The following is a 27097-nucleotide window of genomic DNA, read 5'->3' on the forward strand; positions in this document are numbered from 1 at the left end:
TTTTCCATGTAGTTACTTTTATAGCAAAGTCGTCCTGCCTTTGTTTTTCGATTTATTGACTAGCAATGGCGGCACTCCAAGCTTAAGCTTTAGATGTTTAAAGCTAAAGCATGGTGTGCCATCATTACCACAAAACTCAAATAGAAAAGCGGCATGATAATGCAACAGAAAGAAGACTGCGGCTGCCATTGTTTATTTAAGCACAGCATTTGGGAACTGCGGTTTGAAAAGTGAGTAGCTGTTATGCCTGCAACACCAGCTGACCAAAAGTCATGAACAAAATAGTGCAAACAAACGGTAAATAAAACATCCCAAGTAAGAATACATATACTAGAGTCAGTCATTGTGGGAGGTTACAACAGTAGAAAGGGAGGGACTAAGGAGGGGCTACTGTACAAATTAACCAATGAATGAAAAGCATTTACAAAAGACCATCAAAGGATCTAATTTAAGACATGGGCGGGCAATAGTCGGAGCTTCATACCCATATCCTGAACACAGCATGTCTTGAGACTGCGCAAGCTCTGCCTTTGCGAGACCTAAAAAGCAGCACCTCTTGCCTAACCCTTTCTTTGTGTATTTGTCTGGTCATTTAATAGCACATCTTGATGCTTGTGTTGCATGCAAAACTGTATTCACCCTCCTACTAACCTTCAGCCTATCAGAAGCCTCATCAGTTGACAGTAGACTAAGGGTACAGGTGAATTCTCAGCTTTATGAGAAATTTAAATGTTATTTCCTGTTTCAGTCCATGATTGTGTGTTTGAGCAGCAGCTGCCCCTTACTTGCCTCTTTTTATCCCTGGGTCTACCTTTGGTGGCATGGGTCAGAAAAGCATCAACAGGAATAAAAAATAAACTAGCAGTGGTAAAGCCAATAGGGCTGGCTTGTATTCATGAATTATACATAACTGCCTGCTGCAGTGAAATATAAAGGTGATTGTGTGACCATTCAGTGAACTTTTATGAAATGCTGAGTACGCACTCCATAGAAGACGGAATGATACTCGAAACTGCCGTCAGCATATGGATTAAGAGAAATACTCCTTGGGGTGGAGCCAAAGCCCAAGCTCTGTATATTTAACACCATGTGCGCTGCGGCTTTTCCCGCTGCGCGCTGACTTTTTAAAAAACCCGCGTTACATGACGAGCTCAGCTCGTCATGAGCGTACGAGAACCGTAACTCATGACGAGCTGAGCTCGTCATGAGCGTCGAAGGGGTTAAAGACTTATTAACAATAGTTCTTGTGGAGCGCTAAAGTATCAAGCCTAACATAAGAAGAGATTTAATTACTCTGTTTTGTTTCTGTTGTTTAAACTTATTGACATTCCTTTACCCTTAGGGGCAAATGAGGGGCATTGAGGTACTAAAATGGGACAGAGAATCAGTCGTTTGATGTTGGGGTCTGCCAAAGGATGTGATTCACTTTCACTAACCCCTGACTTTTTGGTGAGCTGACTCCCATGGGGCAGAGATGCACTTCCCATGGATGCATATCTAACCCAAAATTTCTGCCCCAACTAAATCTTCTCACTATGAAGCAAGCAGGTTACAACTGCAAAGCAAGAGTACCTGACCCTGGAAGTGATTCTTCAGACCACCCATATGATATATTGGTGCTCTCTTCTGCCCGTGGTGCTTAAACGATACCGCGGTGATGTCAGTTTTTTCATTCAAAAATACAACTTCTATATTGCAAGTGCAAAGGTTCAGGCTAGCAGACTAGGACTTAGATACACAAGACGAAAAGGGATAGCTTGCTATTCAATCCTGTAAGGTTTAAAGTGTTTTCTAGTAGTTTTATATAGTAGCATTACTACTCCACTGTCTTACTCTTTCACGCCTTCTCAACAATAATCGTAGTTTTGACTCTCGACATAACAAAAAAAAATTCAATGCAAAGTAAAGCAGACAACTTAATAGCGTTGATTTGCACATTTAAAATCGTAACAGCTAAGTCATTGGTACCAGTTTGTCCTTCCTATGGGCCTCTATTAATATGAGCAGTAGTATTAGCAGGGTGATATATAGCTGTTAACAAAAAGACTCAGTTTTAGCTTTAATACTCAATATAAAATGGATCTGGGTAACTTCTTCCCCAAAGCAGTATCACCCATTCAGTACAGAAGAAAGTGTACTAGTGTCTCATTGTACAATTACATAGTTGGTCACCACTCCCATGTGTATAAGAATGGCTCTGAAGCTTGATAACGTTCATACGCATTCCTCCCCTCAATCTCAAGTGAACTGAAATTTCATCGAGTCAGCATGACTCTACCATAGAACTTCTATTTCCTCATAATTAAGACTCAAAACGTTTTTATATTTGTTCAATCAGCCCAGGCTTGTTCTTTTAATGAGTGTGCCAGGCAATGTACTGTTGGACCGCTTAGGACGGAATTTCTCATGGGGACAAGCTTCATTAAGTTGCAGCCACCCAAGAGGTCTGTGGTGGTTTAAAAGGTCAATTGTAAATTTTAGCAGGGGAGCTCTATTTCATTCAGGTCATTCTCCAAATTAAGATTTGGTGTTTACCTAGACATATTTTTAAAAGTACTAAAGACGGGCAAGTTTAATCAGTAGCCTTAAAAAGTCACCATCCATGTTTAAAGCAGAAGAAATGGTGGTGTTGTACCCATGCAGTCTTTCAGAAACATTTTAAAACAAGCATTGGTAACACCAATTGGGCTTGCTCTTGGCAAGCCAGCAATTTTGTTTTAATATATATTTTCTTTTTTTGTAAAACCAACTATAGAAATTACATGTTATTTATAAAATAATTGGAATTAAAATTGTCTTAAGTTGGCATATGTATGCTAGACAAAGCTCCGTAACCACGGGAAAATTAACCCAGCCATGTTACTGAAAGCGTATTGACATGGTAAATAGACCTACCCAGAAGGTAGCAACCAGAATGTAACAATGTTAAGTGTTAATTATATACTGTACAAAAGGCTATTGTAAATTCGAACTCCTACAGTTGTTTGCAAACACATTTAAATATTTTATATCTGAAATATGCCAATTTGTTTTGTGGAATGCTAAACCCCAATAAACAAATTTAAACAAAAAAAGTTGCCATTTGTATACAATACAATACGCAAAAAAGTTTAAAAAACAAAAAAAACGCCCAATGATTGAAATTACCCCTTGTAAAAATGAAATAAAAAGATATTTGCCCACTAGTTATAGCATTAAAATGACTATTTTGCAGCTGGATATCCACATATGCAGGAGCAAATTTGAGTCACTCAATAAAGAGAGCCAGTGGCCGAAGTGGGCGGACTAATTGCCCCATTCTTTATACTTTGACCAGTAGATGCAAAATATCACTTGTTCATATAAATGAATGAAGAGGGCTGACCGAAATTCTCTGTACTTGTATAGCTGTATGATTTTGATAACATTTGTTTTGGAAAAATAGTCAGGCGAGATAGCCAAAGCTGTCTCAAGGCCAAAACTATAAATATTTCTGTACTTCTGGGCTCAAGCAAAAACTCTTTTTATGGCACCGCAGCCATTCACTGAGATTGTTTAGCTCATTCATTGCAGCTCTGCTGCTCATTAGAATACTTAAGCTTCCACCCAGCATGCCTCCAGAGATTTTTGGGCTGCTCAACCTGCATTGCATGGCATGGGAATACCTTGCCAATATGTCTTGTGGAAGGGAAACAGACAAACCTTTGAGCCTCCTCTCTGTTGACTATTTCTGTAGTAAACAATTATTGTACAAAGTTCCCCAAGGAATGATGTTCGGTTAGTTAGAGGGGTCTCACTCTCTCTAGAAGAATGTGTAGAAATTTGTAAGGGAAACAGTCCCTTATCGGAACTTAGGATGCCTCACAAAACGAATTAGCTTGACGACAGCTGTCATCTCGCCAGATGGTTGTCTCGTCTCATCATCGGCTTCCTGCTCCAACGTCAAGCCAGCGCTGCAATGCCTGACGGGTAGCACAGAATGCTACACTTATATGGAGTTCTTTTGTTCCTGGCCGTTAGTTGAGTGCGTGTGAGGGGCCTAAGTGGTGAAGTGGTGAGCGTGCAAAAGTGTATTTAAAAAAGGTAAGTTAGTCTACTAAGAAAACTTTATTAGTGTAGCTAACTGCCTTATTAAAAATTGAGTGAAGGGAGGGGTACCGGGGCTCAACAGCAATGTAGATTGGCCACGTTCAACCCTCACCTATGTTCTGGTCAACATGTTTCATGCCCTATAGGCAATTCTTTAGGACCCAACGATGCTCATAAACTCATGCAGAGCCCGGTGTGGGCTAAGAATAGTGCAATATACAACCTGAGGGATCAGTCACCATGGCAGGAACGGTCCTGCGTGGAGATCAGACCTGAAAGGAAATTAACCCAGTCAAAAGAATTGTTTAAGACCACATACAATTTGTTTAATGCGGGTCAAGGTTGTATGTAACGACCAAACCCTGAGCGTGGGCTATCGTCTCAAATTGGTCGTGTGAAAAGACAGAGAGAGAAAGAGACACACACACATCAAAAAATTGCCGGACATCTATTTATGCGTGTATGGAGACGCATTGTGTCTGTATTCTGTACTTAACCTAAAAACCTGCTCCAATTTCGTCAGTCAGGTTTGGTTGGTTAGTGCATAAAGGAAGGAGCTATGAATGCCCAACAGAACAGTGATAAAGGGAAGAGAGGGTGTGGAAGAAAGAAATCTTACCCTCAATCCCTAGAATTTGTCTCCACAGACTGTTCTTGTGGGACCTTAGCGTCAGGTTATGTACCTGTAAATGGAAGAAGAGAATAGTGGGCCATGTGGCAACCCGGGGTAGTAGGGAACAGACCAGCTGCCCGTCTGTGGTCTCATCCCACCACCCGGCGGCGCCCATGAGACATACCACTCCAGTAGGCAACAGTGCCAGAACAGACGCCGCGGGTGTCCCACGGGTCTCAACCTAGTCACACTGTGCCCCTGGAATGCTTCGCACTCCATCCCCCTTGTGGTGGCAACTCCGTAGTCCTCAATAGGGTAGATGGGATCACGATGACACTTTATCTACTCCCCTGACCATAATCCCTTCCTAGAACACCTGACCCTATGGCGTCGCTATATCGACGATATCCTGATTTTCTGGAAAGGTGACCGGGCGAGTTGTGATGCCTTCTGTACATGGATTAACCTCCAGGGTCCATTCTTAAAATTCACAGGGACTATGTCTGAACACTCACTACCCTTCCTGGACTTGACAATCCTGTTAGGTACATAACCTGACGCTAAGGTCCTGTTGGGCATTCATAGCTCCTTCCTTTATGCACTAACCAACCAAACCTGACTGACGAAATTGGAGCAGGTTTTTAGGTTAAGTACAGAATACAGACACAATGCGTCTCCATACACGCATAAATAGATGTCCGGCAATTTTTTGATGTGTGTGTGTCTCTCTCTCTCCCTCTTAGTCTTTTCACACGACCAATTTGAGACTATAGCCCACGCTCAGGGTTTGGTCGTTACATACAACCTTGACCCGCATTAAACAAATTGTATGTGGTCTTAAACAATTCTTTTGACTGGGTTAATTTCCTTTCAGGTCTGATCTCCACGCAGGACCGTTCCTGCCATGGTGACTGATCCCTCAGGTTGTATATTGCACTATTCTTAGCCCACACGGGCTCTGCATGAGTTTATGAGCATCGTTAGGTCCTGAAGAATTGCCTATAGGGCATGAAACATGTTGACCAGAACATAGGTGAGGGTTGAACGTGGCCAATCTACATTGCTGTTGAGCCCCGGTACCCCTCCCTTCACTCAATTTTCAATAAGGCAGTTATCTACACTAATAAAGTTTTCTTAGTAGACTAACTTACCTTTTTTAAATACACTTTTGCACGCTCACTACTTCACCACTTAGGCCCCTCACACGCACTCAACTAACGGCCAGGAACAAAAGAACTCCATAAAAGTGTAGCATTCTGTGCTACCCGTCAGGCATTGCAGCGCCGGCTTGACGTTGGAGCAGGAAGCCGATGATGAGACGAGACAACCATCTGGCGAGATGACAGCTGTCGTCAAGCTAATTAGTTGTGTGAGGCATCCTAAGTTCCGATAAGGGACTGTTTCCCTTACAAATTTCTACACATTCTTCTAGAGAGAGTGAGACCCCTCTAACTAACCGAACATCATTCCTTGGGGAACTTTGTACAATTATTGTTTATTGCTCCTTGGGACACGTACACTGGACCCCCATAAATATTGTCCTATTAAGTCCCCCCCTGTTGTATACTTACTTTACGTGGGTTCCCCCCCACGGGACTCTGAGGTTATTAACAGTGACACTACTTCACTGGTTTGGCCCACCACCTAACCGCTATAATTGAGAAGGCCACAGGTACGGCTTGAACTCTCTTGGTTAGCATATATCCCCAGACCCGGCCACCCTCCAACAAACATGGAAGATGTACCTTGACTTAGCTTCGATGAGGAAACCATCGCCGAAGCCCTAAGAACAGCACCATCACTACTCAATACACCGACAACCTCCACACCAGGCACCTCTAATGACGATTGGGTGTCTCTTACTGAGGTGAAGAAAGAACTGATCAGGATTACCATACACGGTATAATGATGACAGAATACCTCAGGAGCAATATAGCACCACAGGGACTGGTTGTGAACATTGTTCCAAGACTCTTCTTAGAAGACAAACAATTCAAGGTTGACTGGTGCCAGGTATCCTGGAAATGTACCAAAGATTTACTTTTCCTCATAACACAAACTGCTAAACGACTATCAGACGCCTTATTAGAAAAAATTGCAGCCATAGAAGCTACAATGAAGAGTGCTGTCAACAAAAACAACAAAGCTGCTTTTACCACCAAACTAGCTGAAATAAATCAGGAAATGGCAGACCACCATGAATACCTTCTGAAACAGAAAACTGCAAAACTCCAAAAAGATATTTCGAAATTTGAGAAAGAGAAGGTATACCCTTATTTAAAGGACGGTTACAAAAGCAAAAGAACGAAAAGGTATACCCTTATTTAAAGGACGGTTGCAAAAGAACGAACTACTCTTCAGACGGCAGCACGGATGCCAACAATAGACGAAGCTCTACGAGTAGCGACTCCAGTGGGAGCTACAACCCAAAAAATAACCGGTTCCCACAACGACCAAACTGGCAACAATGCTACCAACAAGGACCCATACTCCATGGCCCTCCACAGATGACTCCACCCTGGCCGTACGCCTTCTACCCACAGGGTCCTCTGCAATTTTACCCTTTGAACCCGCCACCTTTTCAAGGCAGAGGTTGGGGCAGAGGAAGAGGGCGAAAGCGAGGCGGACAGAAAGGGGTACAATGGCAAGATCAGCCCACACCGCAGAACATGATGGAAACCAGGAGCACCACGACCAGAGGGAGAAGAGTCTAATAGTCAACCTCTCAACAAAAGTCCTGTCCTCAACAGAAAAGAGCGTTTTAGAAAAAGGATTGGGGTTTGTCCCTACACCTACCCCGGACAACTTTCAAGAAATGATTGAAATCAGACAACTGTTCAGAAAGATACGCTTACGTGCTTTCTTTGACGATAAACCGGAACCAATGAGTCAAGATACTGGATTAAGGAAACCTTCCACTTTTACACCAACAGATGGGATGGTCCCTCCAGAGGTCCTTACATTTGAGCGAGCAGTCCTAGCCAGCCTCAAGGACAAACCTCACATTAACCAGTTCCACAACTTGTCGAAAGCTGAGAGACAAGCGTCCATCACCTTGGGCAATGACGAAACAATTGTCATCAAACAGGCAGATAAGGGGGGAGCCACGGTCATCCAGAATTATGACGATTATGACCAAGAATGCAGACGGCAGTTATCCAATAACACCCACTATAGACCCCTCACCGTGGATCCAACGAAACGCTTGACTACCACCATCATGAGTCTGGTGATTGAGGGAGAAACGAATGAATGGATAACCAAGAAAGAAGCGGACTTCCTCATCACAACGGAACCCGTCACACCCTACTTCTACACATTGCAAAAAATCCATAAGGGTGTCACCCCTGTCCCTGGGAGACCTATCGTCTCCGGGATAGGATCACTACTGGAACCACTGTCCCAATTTTGCGACGTCTTTTTGCAACCTGTGGTGAAGAAAATCCCTTCCTATCTACAGGACACTAGGGACGTCCTCCGCCTGATCAACGATGTGGATGGCAGAGAAGATGTCGACATCCTCCTAACATTGGATGTTGAAGCCTTGTACATGAACATCCCCCAACAGGCTACTTTAGAGGCAGTTGAGACAACTTTGAGGTCTGAAGAATGGTCATCTCCCACCCGATCTCTTTCATCATGGCACTGGCTAACATAGCCCTGACGGAGAACTTCTTTAAATACGAGTCACAACTATACCATCAGATCCGTGGAACATCAATGGGATCGACTTTCGCACCGAGCCTGGCATGCATATACATGGCCACTTTTGAAAAACACTTCATCTACTCCCCTGACCATAATCCCTTCCTAGAACACCTGACCCTATGGCGTCGCTATATCGACGATATCCTGATTTTCTGGAAAGGTGACCGGGCGAGTTGTGATGCCTTCTGTACATGGATTAACCTCCAGGATCCATTCTTAAAATTCACAGGGACTATGTCTGAACACTCACTACCCTTCCTGGGCTTGACAATCCTGTTAGGACCCACAGAAATCACAACAACTCTCTACAAAAAAGAGACCGACAGAAACAGCCTCCTCCTCTATAACAGCCACCACACCAGGGCTTTGAGGGACAATTTGCCGTTCGGCCAATTCCTGAGGGTCCGCAGAAACTGTAGTACAGTCACCGACTACAAACGGGAGGCAAATACCCTACAACATAAACTTCGGGATAGGGGGTACCCTACCAGATTACTGAAACAATCGGTGAAGAGAGCACTCAACAACAACAGAGAATCTCTCCTAGAGACACATACAAAGGAGACAGAGGATATCATTACATGTGTAACTTCTTACACCAAGAACTCTACGTTCATTAAAAAAACTGTGAACTCTCATTGGGAGATCCTCAATTCAGCGGGTCTGGACTTCCCTCGACCTCGCTTCGCTTTCAAAAGAACAACCAATCTAAAGGATACCTTGATACACACCCGCCCCAAGAAAACGAGTACTCGTCCCGTGAACACCCTATGGGAACTACCCCCAGTTGTGGGACATTACCGGTGTGGTAATTGCGTTGTCTGTCCCCAGTCCAAACAAGATAAATCGGTTACACTAACTGAGACCTTCACATGGCATCTCAACAAGCATACGAACTGTAATAGCAGTAAATGTATTTACATGCTCATCTGCCCTTGTGGGCTTAAATACATTGGGATGACGATGCGTATTGTCAATGTACGCATTATGGAACATAATAGCAACATCCGCTGCAACAAGACACATACACGCTTGTATGAACACTGCAAACAAGAAGGCCACACTGCAGAAAGCATACAATGGATCGTGTTGGAATGTCACCCCTCGATTAGCCAACAGGCCCTGTACAGAATTGAACAAAGATGGGTACATCGCTTACAACTTGATACCCAGGGAATAAATGACTCGATCCCATGGAATATGCTGGCCAGATAGTTCATCCGCCTGGGGTCATCCCAAAGTTCAATGGGGAGCACTACCACCACCGGAACCCGACCCCCTTATTAGATCATCTTGAGGGGTAATCGTTCGTTACACCATTACACCATTGCAAGATGGCGCTGATATGGGAGACTCCCCGAGTATAGTCACCCGCTTTGTGCCGCCAATCTCACAACATTGGGCTATTGTTTGGTCCGGTCAGCCGTTACTTTGACTGCTGTCACCCTGGTCCCCTACCCATTTCAAATGTTACATAGCACTGATTAGGAAGTCACAGGATATTTTGGCCAGCGCTACACCAACTCCCAGGTTAATGAGGCTATGCCTGGATCGACCATTCCAACACAACATAATAATCCTTCGATCCAAGCATACGACAATGAATCCCATCAAGTCAGTTTCCAATCTTCCCCTCATTCCATACTCCATTCAAACATGGCGCGCCACTACGGCGGTCCGCCGTAAAGTTGCTCCCTCCTACAAGCATCTCCTGACTTAGTTTGGCCAGGTCGCCTAGCAACGAAGCCTCAGACACGCCCACAAACAACGGCCTCGCGGGACCGTATTTAACAGCGGCAGTAAGCACCGTTCAGTGCCAGCTGTTCTACGTGCCGAGCCACGTCGTATTGTGGGGGTAGGTGTTCAGAAGCCGCGACCTTCCGCCGAACAGGTGAGGTGTTGTCACCGTGCCATGGGACTGACTATCACGACATTCTCGGACCCTCCAGCGAGGCCGTCTGGGTTTTTGTCCCTCCACGAAGGGGTGCCGGGAGACTGCTCTCTACTGGGTCGGTGGGGCAGTTCGGACGCGCGTGGGGCCTTAGGGTTATCAGCCACCACGGGGCCCCACGGGGATCATCGTGATCCCATCTACCCTATTGAGGACTACGGAGTTGCCACCACAAGGGGGATGGAGTGCGAAGCATTCTAGGGGCACAGTGTGACTAGGTTGAGACCCGTGGGACACCTGCGGCGTCTGTTCTGGCGCTGCTGCCTACTGGAGTGGTATGTCTCATGGGCGCCGCCGGGTGGTGGGATGAGACCACAGACGGGCAGCTGGTCTGTTCCTTACTACCCCGGGTTGCCACATGGCCCACTATTCTCTTCTTCCATTTACAGGTACATAACCTGACGCTAAGGTCCCACAAGAACAGTCTGTGGAGACTAATTCTAGGGATTGAGGGTAAGATTTCTTTCTTCCACACCCTCTCTTCATCGCTGTTCTGTTGGGCATTCATAGCTCCTTCCTTTATGCACTAACCAACCAAACCTGACTGACGAAATTGGAGCAGGTTTTTAGGTTAAGTACAGAATACAGACACAATGCGTCTCCATACACGCATAAATAGATGTCCGGCAATTTTTTGATGTGTGTGTGTCTCTCTCTCTCCCTCTTAGTCTTTTCACACGACCAATTTGAGACGATAGCCCACGCTCAGGGTTTGGTCGTTACATACAACCTTGACCCGCATTAAACAAATTGTATGTGGTCTTAAACAATTCTTTTGACTGGGTTAATTTCCTTTCAGGTCTGATCTCCACGCAGGACCGTTCCTGCCATGGTGACTGATCCCTCAGGTTGTATATTGCACTATTCTTAGCCCACACCGGGCTCTGCATGAGTTTATGAGCATCGTTAGGTCCTCAAGAATTGCCTATAGGGCATGAAACATGTTGACCAACATAGGTGAGGGTTTGAACGTGGCCAATCTACATTGCTGTTGAGCCCCGGTACCCCTCCCTTCACTCAATTTTTAATAAGGCAGTTAGCTACACTAATAAAGTTTTCTTAGTAGACTAACTTACCTTTTTTAAATACACTTTTGCATGCTCACTACTTCACCACTTAGGCCCCTCACACGCACTCAACTAACGGCCAGGAACAAAAGAACTCCATAAAAGTGTAGCATTCTGTGCTACCCGTCAGGCATTGCAGCGCCGGCTTGACGTTGGAGCAGGAAGCTGATGATGAGACGAGACAACCATCTGGCGAGATGACAGCTGTCGTCAAGCTAATTAGTTGTGAGGCGTCCTAAGTTCCGATAAGGGACTGGTTCCTTTACAAATTTCTACACATTCTTCTAGAGAGAGTGAGACCCCTCTAACTAACCGAACATCATTCCTTGGGGAACTTTGTACAATAATTGTTTATTGCTCCTTGGGACACGTACACTGGACCCCCATAAATATTGTCCTATTAAGTCCCCCCCTGTTGTATACTGACTATTTCTGTAGATCAAATATGGCCAACTTCTAGATAGTACAGTCAAGTGTGTAAGATTGCAAAGAGCACCTTTCCGATCCTAGATTTCAACCAGTCAGCCATCTTGAAAAGAAGTTAACCGAAAGACATACACCACTGAGAAACACAGGTTGCATGAGCGTTCTGATATAAAGTGAATGCAATGTAACTTTTTTTAAATACATGTTACATTTGAAAGAGGCTGACTATGCAGCATTTGTTTTTCACATAGCCCTTTGCTGTCAGTGAAGTGTAAGCTACGTCTAGCTAGGATCTCTGCAGTTGATTTTGTTCCCAACACTCCAACACCAAGGTGACGGTCTACGTATCCTTGGTTAGATGAGGCGGCACATGACTTTTAATTTATATTTGTTATCTCACTGGTTATGTGGATCTGATAATTCTTGCATGAACTGGCTGTAGTGATGGAATAGACCAGTGGTTCTTAACTGATGGCCCGGGGAACCCCTGGGAGTCTGCAGAGCCTACCCAGGTGTCCCACAACTGCCTTAAAAGTTATATTACATTAACAGATTTATTAATGTATATAAACAAAACGTGAAGTGGAAAATGTTAATAAGTTCTGTAAATGTTTAGGAATTTGAAATTGGAGGCAAAAAACTTTGTATCCTCAGATTGATTTCTGGAAGCAGGGCATACACATGAACAGTAATGTTGTATGTACAATGAGTGGCCTCAATGTAAGGTAGAAGTGATTCAACCTTCCCATTAAAATAAAATTAGTTTTTTTTTTATTATTTGTTGTTGGAAAGTGCCCCTGTTGGACATGGTTAGTGTAGGATGATAGCTCAGTATATGGGATACACCTATTAGTGAAGCACTCTGCACTGAGTTCAGGGAACCCTTAGCGATAGTTGAAGTGGTGTCCCTGATAAAGCTCTGAATGGGTAGCTGTGGAGAGCAGATAATGCTTAACCAACAGGGTGGAAAGTGTGTGCATTTACCACAATAGTCAATCGGAAAGCTTACACACAAGAAATAACCAAACCAGTGTTTGAAAAATACTTATGTATTTATTAAACCCAACACTAAGATCTACTTGGTATGTCTTCTACCCAGAGATATCAATACACATAAATACTTTAAAACTGGTAATTAAGCATAGGAAAACACATGGGCCCCTATGGGTGGACAAAACCATGTACTAAAAACATGGAATGTGACTTGAGCAACCAAACAAGACTGATACCCAAGGATGAAGAAGCCAGGGCAAGCACGGAGCCACCAAAGGTAAGTAGCTAGGGCTGCCCGGGTGCAGAGGTGTTACATTGGGTCAAATATCCATAGGATTACACAGAGAAAGTTGTGGGTGGTATTTTACTGTTTCAGGACCCTTCGATAAGGACCCAGAGGAAACCAATTGGATCAAGGAAGGTTAAAGAGCCACCCCTACCTGTGGACACCCAAGGAACCAGTATATCTACACCAGGGAGCCTATGTTTGAAGTGGCGTTGGAACCGCACGTTGATGTCAATGGAGGAACTGGGAAGTCCGTCGGCTACAGCGACTTGTTGACCAGGTCGGTGGAACCCAAACGTGGATTCTGGATGACAAGTACCTGAAAGCAGAGGGGACAGAGTAAAAACCACCCGGAGATGTCCAGGAGGAGCAGGAGCATGGTTCCACCACTTGTTGGAGGTACTTGCTGTTGTACAAAGGTCTTAATGAAGCAGCTGAGGAGCCCAGGCGACGATGCAGAAAGGAGCACAGGTGCCGTCCACGAGCTGTCCCATGACGGTTGCACGGCCACAGAGTTGCTGAAACTTGGAAGAGCATGGAGTTGAAGTGGCATTAGGAGTTTTCCTACCGGGAGCAGTGTGGTCTAGGATCCTGGCTTGATCAAGTAGCAGAGTTCCAGTGTCCAACAGCAGAAGAGTCTTTAGACGGTCTTAAGACGACAGTTGGTTCTTCAAGATGTAGTTCCTCAGGGGAGCCCTTAAGTAACCCTAAAAGGGGGAAGGACACTGGCAGTGACCCACCTATTAGAGGGGGTCAAGGATGTTACTCTGCGGACCTAATCAGTCAGATATTCTCAGGAGCCAAGATTCAGGATGGCAGAATCAAGCGGCCACTTGGAGGAGCTCTGGGCACCTCTCAGGGAAAGAGCTGGACAGGGGTTGCTCACTCCCCTGTCCTTTCTGTAGTTCCAGACAGGACAAGAGCTGGTGGAAATAGCTTTATGCAAGGAGGGCACCAAATGTGCCCTTCAATGCAGCCTGGAGGTGCTCGCAAGTACCCTTACCCTACCTACTTGCAAAGGCGAGGTGGTCACACCTCTGCTCTACAGGAAATCCTTTCTTCTGCCTTCCCCTGCCTGAGCTAAGCTCAATGGGGGAGGGGCAGAACAATGTGAGGTCGGCAGCAGGAAGAACTGGCAGGCTGACCCTGCAAGGCTACACAAGTAGGTATGGGTGAGGAGTGGGGGTGGGAGTCCTATGAGGAGCCCCCTAGTACATGGTATCCTGCAACGAGCACTGGAAAGTGGTGTAGTTGCATGATCCCAACATGTTTGATACCAAACATGACCAGGTTTGAAGAAACCATTACGTAGTTGAACATCTTGAGTTGCTAGTGTCCACTATAGACCTTAAAATGGCTTCCCCGCACCTACAAAGTCCAGAGAAAGAAGTCTGGTGTTTGCAGGTGTACCCACACACTTTAAACCATGCACCCTGCCTGTGGGCTGCAAATCCTACCTAAAGGATCACTTATAGGTCTAAAGTGCAGTGACTTGGATATAAGGAAAACCTTATTTCTAACGTGAAAGATGCATGCATCATTTTTTGCAGACTGCGATAGCAGCTCTTCAGACAGTTTCCATGGGCTGCTATGGGTGGCATAATGTATGCTGCAGCCCATGGATGACCCCTGTGTATCAATGCTCTGAGAACCTTAGTACCATATACCAGGAACTTACAGGTGTACACCAGTGTAGGAGGCTGGCTCAGTATATAATGTCCACCTATGGTGAGGCACTGTGCACTGGGTCCACACAACCCTTAGTGATAGTGTTAAGGTCCCTGATAACCAAAGCTCTCAATGGTTAGCCATGGAGAGCAGCTAAGGCTTATTCAGAAGGGTGTAAAGCTGTGCTTTAACCACATGGTTAGCCATTAAGACTTCACACAAGAAAGAAACACAGAAGTGTTTACAATAATACAGTAGTATTTATAATCATAACACTAATATCTAACTTGGTATATTTCCTACCGGGAGATATCAAATACACATCAGAAGCACTTCAAAAGCAGATACGTAGCATAGAAAAACACATGGGGGAAAACCGTATACTATAAGTGGCATGTCACGTAGGTACCAAAATGAGACTGTTCTCCAAGGATGGAGAAGCCCAGGAGAAGCAGAGGGCGACCAAAGGTGAGTAGCTAGGGTCCCAAGGCACCCAGGTGCGCAGTGGTTACACCGGGTCAAACGTCCTTAAGAAGACAGAGTAAGTCGCGGTTGGCATTTTCTTGTTTCAGGACCCTTTAGAAAGGACCCCAAAGCACCAATTGGATCAGGGAAGGTTAGAGAGCCACCCTACCCATGGATACCCAGGGAACAAGGATATCTACACCGGGGAGCCCAGGTGCAAAAGGACACCAAAGCTCCAATTGGATCAGGGAAGGTTAGAGAGCCACCCTACCTGTCGATACCCAGGGAACCAGGATATCTACACCAGGGAACCCTGTGCATAGGGATGAAGTGGTGTCAGAACCGCCCGTTCACGCCAAAGGAGGATCTTGGAAGTCCGGCAGCTACAGCGACTCGTGGACCAGGATGGATCCAAACGTTGATTCTTAAAACAGAGCAGGAGCACAATGCCACCCCTGGTCAGAGATTCTTGCTGACTCACGCTGGTCTCGATGAAGCATCTGTGGAGCCCAGGCTACAATTCAGGTGCACAGGAGCCATCCACAAGCTGTCCCATGACGGATGATGAATGTAGGAGGGTCAGTGGCAGGCCTGACCACCAACAATCCTTGGCAGTCACACTAGTCGAAGGTAAAGATGCTTGTATGCAGACCAGCAAGTTCAGTAGGTCTAACCTAGCAAGGGTAAGTCGGTGCCAGCACGCAGGAAATCCAGCAGGAATAATGCGAGCCCCCTTGAGGACCCTCTGGCAGCAGGCACAGGGAGTCGCAGGGAAGAATCAGAACAAAGAAGAAAGCTCACGATTCAGAGGATGTAGGCATTACGTTGTGCTTGGAGCTCTGCAATGCTGGAGGGCTGGGGCTTCTTGGATCTTGAAGATGTTCAGTGAAGAGTCAACAAGCCTTGGCAACAGCTGACAGACATGGTTCACAGGAAAGCGGTTCAGGTCGGCTGCAGAGGGATTACAGTTGCCCAAGTGGCAGAATGAACTGGCCAGGCCTCTGGGGAGCCAACAAACTACCTGTGCTGTAGAACCAGAAGGTTTCTGTTGGACAGCAGGATCCACAAGCCGGTCGACATTGTCGAGGTGCCTGCAGATGCAGTGGAGTGCCTCCTTCACTCCAAGGAAGATTTATTCTATCTATTTTGATGCAGACCGAGTTGTGGGAGACTCAGGAGGATGTACAGCCACAGATGTTGCAGAACCTGGAACAGCATAGAGACAAAGTTGCCGAAGGAGTCTTCCTACCAGAAGCTCTCTTTGACTTGGTTCCTGGCTCGGTGCAGCAGCAGTTAGATGGCCAACAGCAGAAGAGCGTTGAGGCAGAAATTCCGAGGAACGTAGTCGGGACATGAAGGCAAAGTCTGGACGAATCCAAGCACCCACCCACAAGGGAGCCCTTAAGTAATCCAGGAAAGGGGATGAATGTCTTCTGCTGTGACCTACCTATCTGGGTGGGGGGGCGGGGGGAGTCAATGACTTTACTCTCTACAGGCCTAACCAGTCAGATGCTCCCAGGGGCCTCTGCACATCTAAGATTTAATATGGCAGAATCCAGTGGCATCTGGGGGGGAGCTGGACAGACCGGTGGGTGGTCACTCCCCTTTCCTTTGTGTAGTTTAGCACCAGAGCGAGAGCCAAGGGCTCCTGGACTGGCAGAAACTGGTTTATGTAAGGAGGGTACCAAATGTGCCCTTCAAAGCAGTCTGGAGACGCTCGGAAGCACCCCCACCCTCGCCTAAGTCACCTTTTTAGGTCTCGGCTAGCGTAGGCTGCGCTTCAGCAGTCTCGCTGATAAGATTTTGTTTTCTTGTAGGGAGGTAAACGAGCTAGCTATTCGCCATTGGCTGGCTTCCTAAACGGCGGCCAGCCATTGGAGAAGAGCTTTGTCTGCAACTTTAAGCCCCGTCCGTTTCGGATTGAGGGGCGTGTTTTTTGCTGTCCTTTCTCTCCGTGACGTCTTCAGTCACTCAACAAAAAACAAGCCCCCCAGTCAGAAAAGGACGGGGCTTATCCGCAGCTGCTGCTACCATTTTGCTTGTTTCTTTTTCTCCACACTCCTCGGGCTCCACCCCGCTCCTTTCATTATTTAATTTATGCGGGTGCCTACCCCGCGACTTAATGTTTTAGTTAAATATTTAATTTGCGCGAGTGCCTCTGTGAGCTGCATGCGCCCGACTTCCGCCGGCTCCTCCTTCCCCCTTCCCCCGCCGAGAGCAGAGAAGGCTACCCCTGCTGCATGCGCCCGCCTTCTGCCAGCTCCTCCTCCCCCCTTTCCCAGCTGAGAGCAGAGAAGGCTTTCCCCGCTGCATGCACCCGCCTTCCACCGGCTCCTCCTCCCCCCTTCCCCGGCCGAGAGCAGCATGAGGACCAGCAGCGCCAGCCCAGCCACCGCTGCCAGCCCAGCCCGAGCCGCCTGCACACCGCCCAGGCTCTGAAGAGCAGTCCCGCGCTCCCACTATGGTGGTGCTTTTCGAGCGGGAGAGCAGCGGGCCGCCTCTGGGGCTGAGCAGCCGCCGGAGGAACCTGGAGTACCTGCAGCGGCCGAGCTACTGCGACGCGGCGTCCGCCCTGGAGCAGATCTCCAAGGTGTGTCCTCGGTGCACGTGTGTGTGTGTAGTTGGGTCCAGTAGGCGGTTCCCTACATTGTTACGTGTTTGCCTCTAATATTTTGTAGTATTTATCACGATGCACAAGCACACCACTGTGAATTACAATGGTCACATTACGTTTCTTTGCTAGTCGCTGGTTGTCATCTTGCTTGTGAATCACTAAGTTATGCAGTTCTCTGCTTGTCATTGTTTTTTCTTGCCTCTATTCTCAGCTTGTCATCGTTTTTTCTTGCCTCTGTTCCATGCTTGTCCCCTGCTTATGATCGTTTTTTCTTGCCTCTGTTCCCTGCTTGTCATCGTTTTTTCTTGCCTCTGTTCCCTACTTTGTCATCGTTTTTTCTTGCCTCTGTTCTCTGCTCGTCATCGTTTTTTCTTGAATCTGTTCCCTGCTTGTCCCCTGCTTGTGATCGTTTTTTCTTGCCTGTTCTCTGCTTGTCATCGTTTTTTCTTGCCTCTGTTCCCTGCTTGTCATAGTTTTTCTTGCCTCTGTTCCCTGCTTTTCATCGTTTTTTCTTGCCTCTGTTCTCTGCTTGTCATCGTTTAGTTTTTTCTTGCCTCTGTTCTCTGCTGGTCATCGTTTTTTCTTGCCTCTGTTCCCTGCTTGTGATCGGCTTTTCTTGCCTCTGTCCCCTGCTTGTGATCGTTTTTTCTTGCCTCTGTTCCCTAGGGCGTTACTAGGCAGAGAGCTCTCTGTGTGTGGCTCTGTGTGTGTGTGTGTGGCTCTGTGTATGTGTGTGGCTCTCTGTGTGTGTGGCTCTGTGTGGCTCTGTGTGGGTGTGTGGCTCTGTGTGGGTGTGTGGCTCTGTGTGGGTGTGTGGCTCTGTGTGTGTGTGCGTGGCTCTGTGTGTGTGTCTCTGTGTGTTGGGCTGTGTGTGTGTGGCTCTGTGTGTGGCTCTGTGTGTGTGTGTGTCTCTGTGTGTGGCTCTGTGTGTGTGTGTGGCTCTGTGTGTGGCTCTGTGTATGCGTGTGGCTCTGTGTATGTGTGTGGCTCTGTGTATGCGTGTGGCTCTGTGTGTGGCTCTGTGTGTGTGTGTGGCTCTGTGTGTGTGTGTGGCTCTGTGTGTGTGTGTGTGGCTCTGGGTGTGCCTGGGTGCGTGTGGCTCTGTGTGTGTGTGTGCAAATGCAATAGGTCTCGCATTTGCGAGAGATTAAGCTATTGGCATTGTAAATGACAATGCCATTTATTTATGTTTTAAAAACAAAATAATGTCATGAGCAATGCCAATAGCTCTAACTTTAACAAAGACAAGACCATTGCATTGTAAATGCTTGTTCTAAAGGAGTGGTGGATACTCTCCTCTGCAGGAAATCCTTTGTTCTGCCTTGCCTTGCCCAAGTTAAACTCAGCAGCAGGAGGGCAGAACCATGTCTGGGGTCCACAACAGCACTGGCTTGCACGCGGACCCTACACTACTACACAGGTAGACATGGGGAGGGGGGTTCTCCAAGGAGCCCCCAGTATATGGGTTCATGCATCTAGCAACAGAATCAGTGTAGTGGCATGATTCCAACATTTTTAATACCAAACATGACCTGGTTCGGTGAAGCCATTATGTAGTTGGACTCTCGACTTGGCCAGTGTCCACTACATACCTTAAAATGGCTTCTCTGCACTTAAAAAGCCCAGAGAATGGACTCTGGGGTTTGTAGGGGTGTCTCTGCTCGTGCTGAGGCACCCTCACTTTTGGAACCATGCACCTTGTCTGTGGGCTGTAAGGCCTACCGTAGGGGTGACTTACAGCTTTTAAGTGCAGTGACCGGGATATAAGAAAAACTTTCAATCTAAAGTGAAAAGTGCATGCACTATTTCATGCAGGCTGCTATGGCAGACTTGCAGACACAGTTTACATGGGTTCCCATGGGAGGCATAATACATTACTCCAACCCTTGGGAGATTCCTAGTATACCAGTGCCCATAGTTACCATATACTAGGGGCTTACACAAGCATACCAATTGTGGGATGTACAAAGTACATACCAATGAAGTGAGGCGAGAGAGCAGAGACACTGGGGTCCGGATTAGCAGGATCCCAGTGTACTACAGTTAATACACGCAGACACCAGTCAAAAAGTGGGGGTAAGTATGTCAGAAAGATCCTACTTTCCTACAGTGGGGATACTCTCAAACCTCCCTTGTCCTAACAGATTTCTTCAGGGTCCTCTGTGAAGGGTCCTGAATCCAAAATATCCTAACCATGACATCCCATGTTATCCTATGGACACTGACCCAGGGTATTGCCTCTGCATACAGGCGCCTAGGCAATCCTATTAACTTGCCTTTGGTGGTCCGAGCTTCCCCTGTCCTACAGATCCTTGGGTGGTAGCCTCGGTTAGGTACCCTGTTCGCTTTCCATTTTTTTAGTATATGCGCCTCTCCCTGGGTCCCTGTTTGTATGTGCTACTTAACTGTTTTTATGGTATATTTGTTGTGTAATCATATCTCGGGGTAGGGGATATACCAAGTAGGGTAGTGTTGAGTGGTTTAATAAATAATACTTAATTTTGCTAACACTGGTGTGGTTCTTTCCTGTGTACGAGCCTCTCTGACTGACTACTGTGGTAATTGCATCTGCTTTACACCCTCCTGGATAAGCCTCAGCTGCTCTCCACAGCTAGTACCTGTAATTCTGTCTCAGTTGGGTTGAGCTTCAGGTAGATGCTAGATATCCAGATTTGGATGATGTGCAAGCAGTGTTTGAGGCTTTGGATGTCTGAAGCAGAGGAGACTTTCAAGTACAGTTGTTTATTATTGTAAGGTAGCCCTTTCTGTGCTGCAGCGTGATCTGTAGTACAAAAGGGGGTGGTGATGGACGGAGCATCTGAATCAATCAAACACTCACACCCAGTCAAAAGATCTGGGTTTAATCCATCACCGTTCTTTAGCCCACTCTGCCACCCCAGTTCAGACATGGCTGTATGCAAATCAGTCTGACCCTATGCCTCATGGAAACAGTCCAGCCCGAACTGCCAAGCCATGTCTTCCCTGGACCGGAAACAAGCTTCCGAGGACCGGTTTCTGGCATTCCAGCCGTCTTCAGCCTGGCTTGCTTGAATCCAGTGGCAAGGGACTCACGTCTGAGCATACCCTGCCACACTTATGGCGGCCAAAAGCAGTACAAAAGGGGGTGGTGATGGACGGAGCATCTGAATCAATCAAACACTCACACCCAGTCAAAAGATCTGGGTTTAATCCATCACCGTTCTTTAGCCCACTCTGCCAGCGTGATCTGTAGCCAGACTGACCGTCATGCCGGAGATGGTTAGCCTTGATGTGATCTTGAAGTTGACATAGGCTGCTTTTTCAACGATCTTGTTGATGAATGGTTCATGAGTGGTGGGTCGGTAGTTGGCAAGGCCATCAGGGTCTGGTGTATGATTAAAAAAAAAACTATAAATCTTGGGAGGAACTGCTGTCTTGAGAGCTTCTGGAAAGATTCCTTGAGAGAGAGGGATAGAGGTATTGACAATGTTAAGTAGGAATAAGAGGGTGTACCCAGAGAGAGCTTTGTTGCAGAACAATGGTAAGACCATTCAGGCATTCATGCATCCACCCCTTGACACATTCTCTAACTCACTAGTACGCATAATCGCACGTAAAGATTTACCAATCAAAGAAAAGGTATTTTCATTATAAAAAATATAAAAAAGCCTTTCCCGTTGGCTTTGTTGCTTGTTGTTCTGGCTGTTCGAACTGTGTTGCATTATCAGGAGTTGCGGCTGCTTTATAGTGGAACAATCTTGATATTGATCACAATGGAAACCAGTGTAAACCGCAGTCTGTTATCAAACTTCTATCATTCATATTTTTAAAGTCCTGTTTTCTGGCACATATTCTGATCAGTGGCAGTTCAACTGTCAAGTTTGGACCACTGTGTTAACTAAGCTACCTTAGAGCATCTGACCTATGTCCTTTTATATAGCTTCTTTCAGCATGGTATCTATAAGTATATCAGAATTTGTGTTGGTAATTTCCACATTGTGAGTACTGTCGGCTCCTGAGAGATGTAAAAGGTGGAAATGGGCAGAGTTTCAGATAGTACATGCTGGACAGTTTCCACATGCATATTAGTTATTTCCTTTTTCTGTTGCTTTCTGACACACTCTAGAGACTTGTGTATGGCAAGCTCTTTATGCCATGGGTTTGCACTACATTTTAACTTGTAGCCTTGTTGCTGCTCCTAATTAGTTTTTTGATTTTTGACAAGACTATATAGCTAAATTAACCCGGTCTCTTTGCCTGTGAGAACAGTCGTTTTTAGGTCTTGGAGAGGCGTGGGCTTGAGCAGCGAAGCTGCTCAGGCCATGCCTCTTCGAGAGATATTGTTTGTAAAAAGGGTACTGTCCGCCTCGCCCCCTTTTTCATTGGGTAGCGTCAGCGTTCATGGTAAACCCTGGCTTCCCATTGGAAAAGAGGGGTTTTGGGTGCCACCCTGTCCGCTTTTTAGACAGCCCCTCCGGACACCGTGGCCTGTTTTACGACTATGGTGAAGAACTTTTATCTGCTTGATTATTTTAACAGATAAGAACATTCCTCACCACAGCTGTGAAGCAGGCACGGAGAGCGGAGGCGCAGGGGGCCAAGGGGACTGCAGCTCTCCAGGCCGGGCTCCCCCTCCCAGCATCTGCCAGCAGACACTGCAGCAGGGTAGAGTATCTCTCCCCCCCCCCCACCCTCCCAGCTTCAGCCTCTTCAGTTGGCTGAGAAGCACGGTGCTCAGCAGCAGCTCGCCACCTTCTCTCTGTCTTTTCACTCGAGCCACTCTGCCCCCTCCCTGGCTCTACTTCGAACTTTTGTTCCCCTGGATAGACTGACTGCCTGCCAGCAACATACAGAAACAATCTTAGGTGACACGCTCCCTCTGTGTGTAGAGGCACTGGAAGACCAACACTCCGTGCCAGTAACACAGGCAGGTGCACACAGAAGCTATCCAACTGAGTAACATAGGTGACAGTCAGAGAGGAGACAGGAAGATGGACAGACTGACACCAACAATCCAAGTCAGAGGCACAGACACGCTGACCACAAAACAATGTGAATCTGACGCAGGCAGGGTCACAGTGCAATAGAAGAGGCAGGAAGACAGAAAGTCAGACACACAACAACAATCTGACTCAGCGACACAGGCAGGGGCAGACAAAGGCACACAGAGAAGAGTCCGGAATATAGAAAGAAAGTCACAGGCAGGCAGGATCAAAGTGTCATGGAAGAGGGGGGAGACAGAAAGGCAGACACAAAACAACAATCTGCCTCAGTGCCAGAGAGGCACGCACAGTCATAAAACAGGGTGCTGTAGGCGTTGTGGGTTGAGTGGTGCTGTAGGCGTTGTGGGTTGAGTGGTGCTGTAGGCGTTGTGGGTTGAGTGGTGCTGTAGGCGTTGCGGGTTGAGTGGTGCTGTAGGCGTTGCGGGTTGAGTGGTGCTGTAGGCGTTGCGGGTTGAGTGGTGCTGTAGGCGTTGCGGGTTGAGTGGTGCTGTAGGCGTTGCGGGTTGAGTGGTGCTGTAGACGTTGCGGGTTGAGTGGTGCTGTAGGCGTTGCGGGTTGAGTGGTGCTGTACGCGGTGGGGGTTGAGTGGTGATGTAGGCGGTTCACGTTTTCAGCAGGCACACTCCTCCAGCCGTCAGTGCACACTTTCACCAGGCACACACCACTATACGTCACTGCACAGCAATCGCAGTATGGCGCACTTTACTTCAAAACATATTCATCTAAAGCGCAGCATGCCACTATTGCTACAAAAATAAATACACATTTTTTGGCCTACAATTTATAGACTTTTGTTGCAGTTGGTATTGCAATATTTAGCAATGCCAATAGCTCAAACTTAATTAACCCAAGACCTCTTGCATTGTAAATGCCTGTTAATGTGTGTCATCTTGGGTGTTAATTGAGCCAGGAAGGCCCATTGTGATATTTATTGTTGTGATTGAGAATTTGTACTTGTATGTCTTTTGTACTACAAGATTCAGTTATTTTTTGTATGTTTTGGTCCACTATTATTTCTCTGTGGCACAGTGAATAATTCTGTACCTTGTTACATGTAAGGTAAACCCAATGGTACTTGAACCTGGGTATTCAATAGTACAAAAAAGGGCGGTCCCAGTAGACCATATTAAAAGGGTCACCTTCTCCAGCACAATCCATTGGAGATCTTCCTGTCCATGCCTCTCGGTTTTGAAGTGTTCAACCAGTGGTGCTCCCTGGACATCGCATCTTATTCTGCTGCAGTGTTGCAGGATTGGCGCCTTGATTTTTTGCTGGGTCTGACCTACATAGATAAGCCCACAGGGGCATGTAATGCAGTAGATCACGTTATTGGTGTTGCAGTTTGTCAATGACTTTAAATCGATGCCATGTTTGTATACAAATCGCTTGGTCTGTACAGTCATCTTACAGGCTTTGCATTGTCCGCATTTGTGGGCTTATCTATGTAGGTCAGACCCAGCAAAAAATCAAGGCACGAATCCTGCAACACTGCAGCAGAATAAGATGCGATGTCCCGGGAGCACCACTGGTTGAACACTTCAAGACCGCGCGGCATGGACGGAAGTTTCCATTTTTAGAACTTCGCCCATTTACTTTAATTTCATTTACCCTAGGTGCCCCACAACACTCACCTCCTACGTCTGAGTCCTGAGGAAGACCCCATAGTAAGGTGGAAATCAACCTACGCTGTACAGGGCTCGAAACGTCGACATTCTTATCCCTACCAGCCCACAAACAGACTATTTTTGCTGTTGTTCATTGCATGGGCTAGGCCAACAACTATTAAACATCTTATGTGGCTAAATAATAAGCATATTGGACGTCAACTGTGAATTGTGTGACTGCACCACTCTTCTGAACTGTTCACACCACTTCATCCTTCACCAAATCATATACTTTTACCCACTACCCCCCTCCTCCTTTCTGGGCACAATGTTAATGCAATCCTAAAAGTATTATTTCATATATTTGCTGAAACGAGGGTGTGATTAAACAACATCCCTCAGTACTTTAGTGTATGTATTTCTTTGTGTATATTGTGAATAATTGTGCAATCATCTTTGTTTTTTAATGTTGTCTACTGGAACCGCCCTGTTTTGTACAATTTTGTACCTTGGGCGATGTTTCACATGCTCCTCCCTGACGTAGTAAGGAAAGGTATAAAACAGTTATTAAAAATGACTTTCTACACAATTCAATTTTTTCTTTTCCTCCCTTAGGTGAAAAAGGTGTGAGGGTTGAACTCAACAAACCTTCAGATAGAATTGAAAAAGAAGATTAAGTCCTGCTATCCAGCAGTATACTTTACATATTCTTACCGTTGATCCTTGAAGCTTCTAAGTTAGCTTTTGAATGTGAATCCATGGGACTACATGAAACAGATGGCCCATCTGCACTATGAATTGAACTCTGCATTCAGTTTGCTACCGACAGGAGAATTTTACTGCGAACAGATATTTTTCCTCATGATTGACTTTCAGGCTGCAACTCCTTCTGTGAAGAATATGCGCTATCAGCGAAACATCTGCACACGCGAACATGAAAGAAGTCCTGTGCCTAACGTTTTCCATGATTCTTCTGTCTGAAATGTTGCTCAACAGAATCTGATTTCCCTCCCAATTTTCTATGTAGTAAAATTAGAAATTCAAGTAATTTTTTTATGACAAGGTACACTTTTTCAAAGTTGGTGAAAGAAAAATACAGTGTTGTCCTCAAACGCATTGCTCTATTTTTATAAGATTTTCGGTCTGTTCTTTTCTTCGACGAACGATCTAACTGACTTAATTCTGTGATGCCAATCTGCATCAATTTAGTATTTCATTTTCCATCTAAAGTCAAAAAGGAGCACTTTACTTGCCAACTGATTGTTTATCTATGTTTTGTCTTTTAGTTGGAACCTTAAAACAATAGCTGCTGTGTATTACTTTATGCTGACTGAAATTGAGGAAAAAAATCTTATGATGAATCCTAGTAATATATAATGAAATCTAGAGGGATGAGATTCTAAGTGCTTTAAAAAATAGATGCCATTATAAAATCAATTACGTGACTTGTTTCTTCTTTAAAGGCATTGGTAAACATCAGGCATTACAGTTAAAGGCTATCTTTTAAAATAGTTTTTTCCACATGCAGGTTATAGTATTGTTTTTTAATCTGTTTTTGTTCTGCTTAAGTTCACACTAGAGTTCCTGTAACTAACTGAAATTTAGTATCTAAGGAACTCTTATGGTTCAGAGCATTTAATTTTATATTTTGCCGAGCCAGACTTGTTAGTCGCAGAGGAGAAGCAAATGTTTCCATTACCAGTGGTTGTCCTGAAATGCGAGTTTATTTAATGATGTAACATTTACAGTAGTATTTTTTAGAAAAGGTCTGATTTAAGAGTGTACAAGACAGGAAACATTTTATCACTTTTTATTTATTGTGTCCTCTTACAAATTATTTTCTCTGAAATATCAACTTTGTGATTCAGGTTTATCAAAGGCGATAGTGTGCAAAAGAAGTGTAATGGGCAATGACTATTTGTGGTTACAATAAACAGTTAAGTCAAAGCAGTCTGTTCCTGTAGGAGTCTTCAGTAAGCTGCAGGTCTAACCGGTATGGTTTCAGGCTGTTTCCCTCATTTTTTTGTTGTACATTTGTTTAGGTAGGTGTCTGAAGATTTCTCTTAATAGATTGTCCTCTTTTACTGCTATATTTATCTTTCTCCCTTTGTTCCCCGTTCCTGGGCATCAATACATATTGCAAAAATAGATGTGGCATCTGAACTGAAAATGGAGTTTGGAAAATTATTAAACAAAAAATATCACTTGGATAATCCATAAATTATGTTGTCTGTCAGCAGGATCTGGTCTACTGGTGCAATATGTCTTAGGTTCAGCACTCAAAGCATTAAATGCATGGCCATTGGCTGGACAAGCTTGCCAAACTCTCAGAATGTGTTGGCCAGTGGTATGTACTAAAAAGATGTCCTAAAAGCATCTACTCTTAATTCCATATAGTGATATATAGGTCATTTGAACCCACTTCAACTGAAACCTATACAACAGCATTTGGATGGGTGCGATGGCTGTAAGTTTGCAAATATTTTACAGTATCCAGGTAGTTGTTTTATTCCTAGTTGCATTTGGAATAGCTTTGTAGAATAAACGTTTATAGTTAAAAACTAATCTGAATTTGTGAACTGTAAAACACAGGTGAGTGGCAAGTCTGAAAAGCCCACATGTAGTTATGTAGAAAATGAGACCAATGTCCC

The 27097-nt window shown here is 45.6% G+C and overlaps 1 protein-coding gene across 1 annotated transcript in view; it reads left to right on the forward strand.

Moving 5' to 3' along the window:
* The window catches only part of EGLN1 (egl-9 family hypoxia inducible factor 1), a 296297-nt gene extending 269901 nt beyond the window's left edge, over positions 1 to 26396 (forward strand). The window contains exon 5 of the mRNA XM_086927112.1: positions 25062 to 26396. Within this exon, the coding sequence (XP_086783238.1) occupies positions 25062 to 25123 (62 nt within the window). The 3' untranslated portion in view covers positions 25124 to 26396. The remainder of the gene's footprint in view (positions 1 to 25061) is intronic.
* Positions 26397 to 27097: the final 701 nt, after the last annotated feature.

Source organism: Lissotriton vulgaris, chromosome 6 (genome assembly GCF_964263255.1).
Source record: "Lissotriton vulgaris chromosome 6, aLisVul1.2, whole genome shotgun sequence".
Classification (NCBI taxonomy): Eukaryota; Metazoa; Chordata; class Amphibia; order Caudata; family Salamandridae; genus Lissotriton; species Lissotriton vulgaris.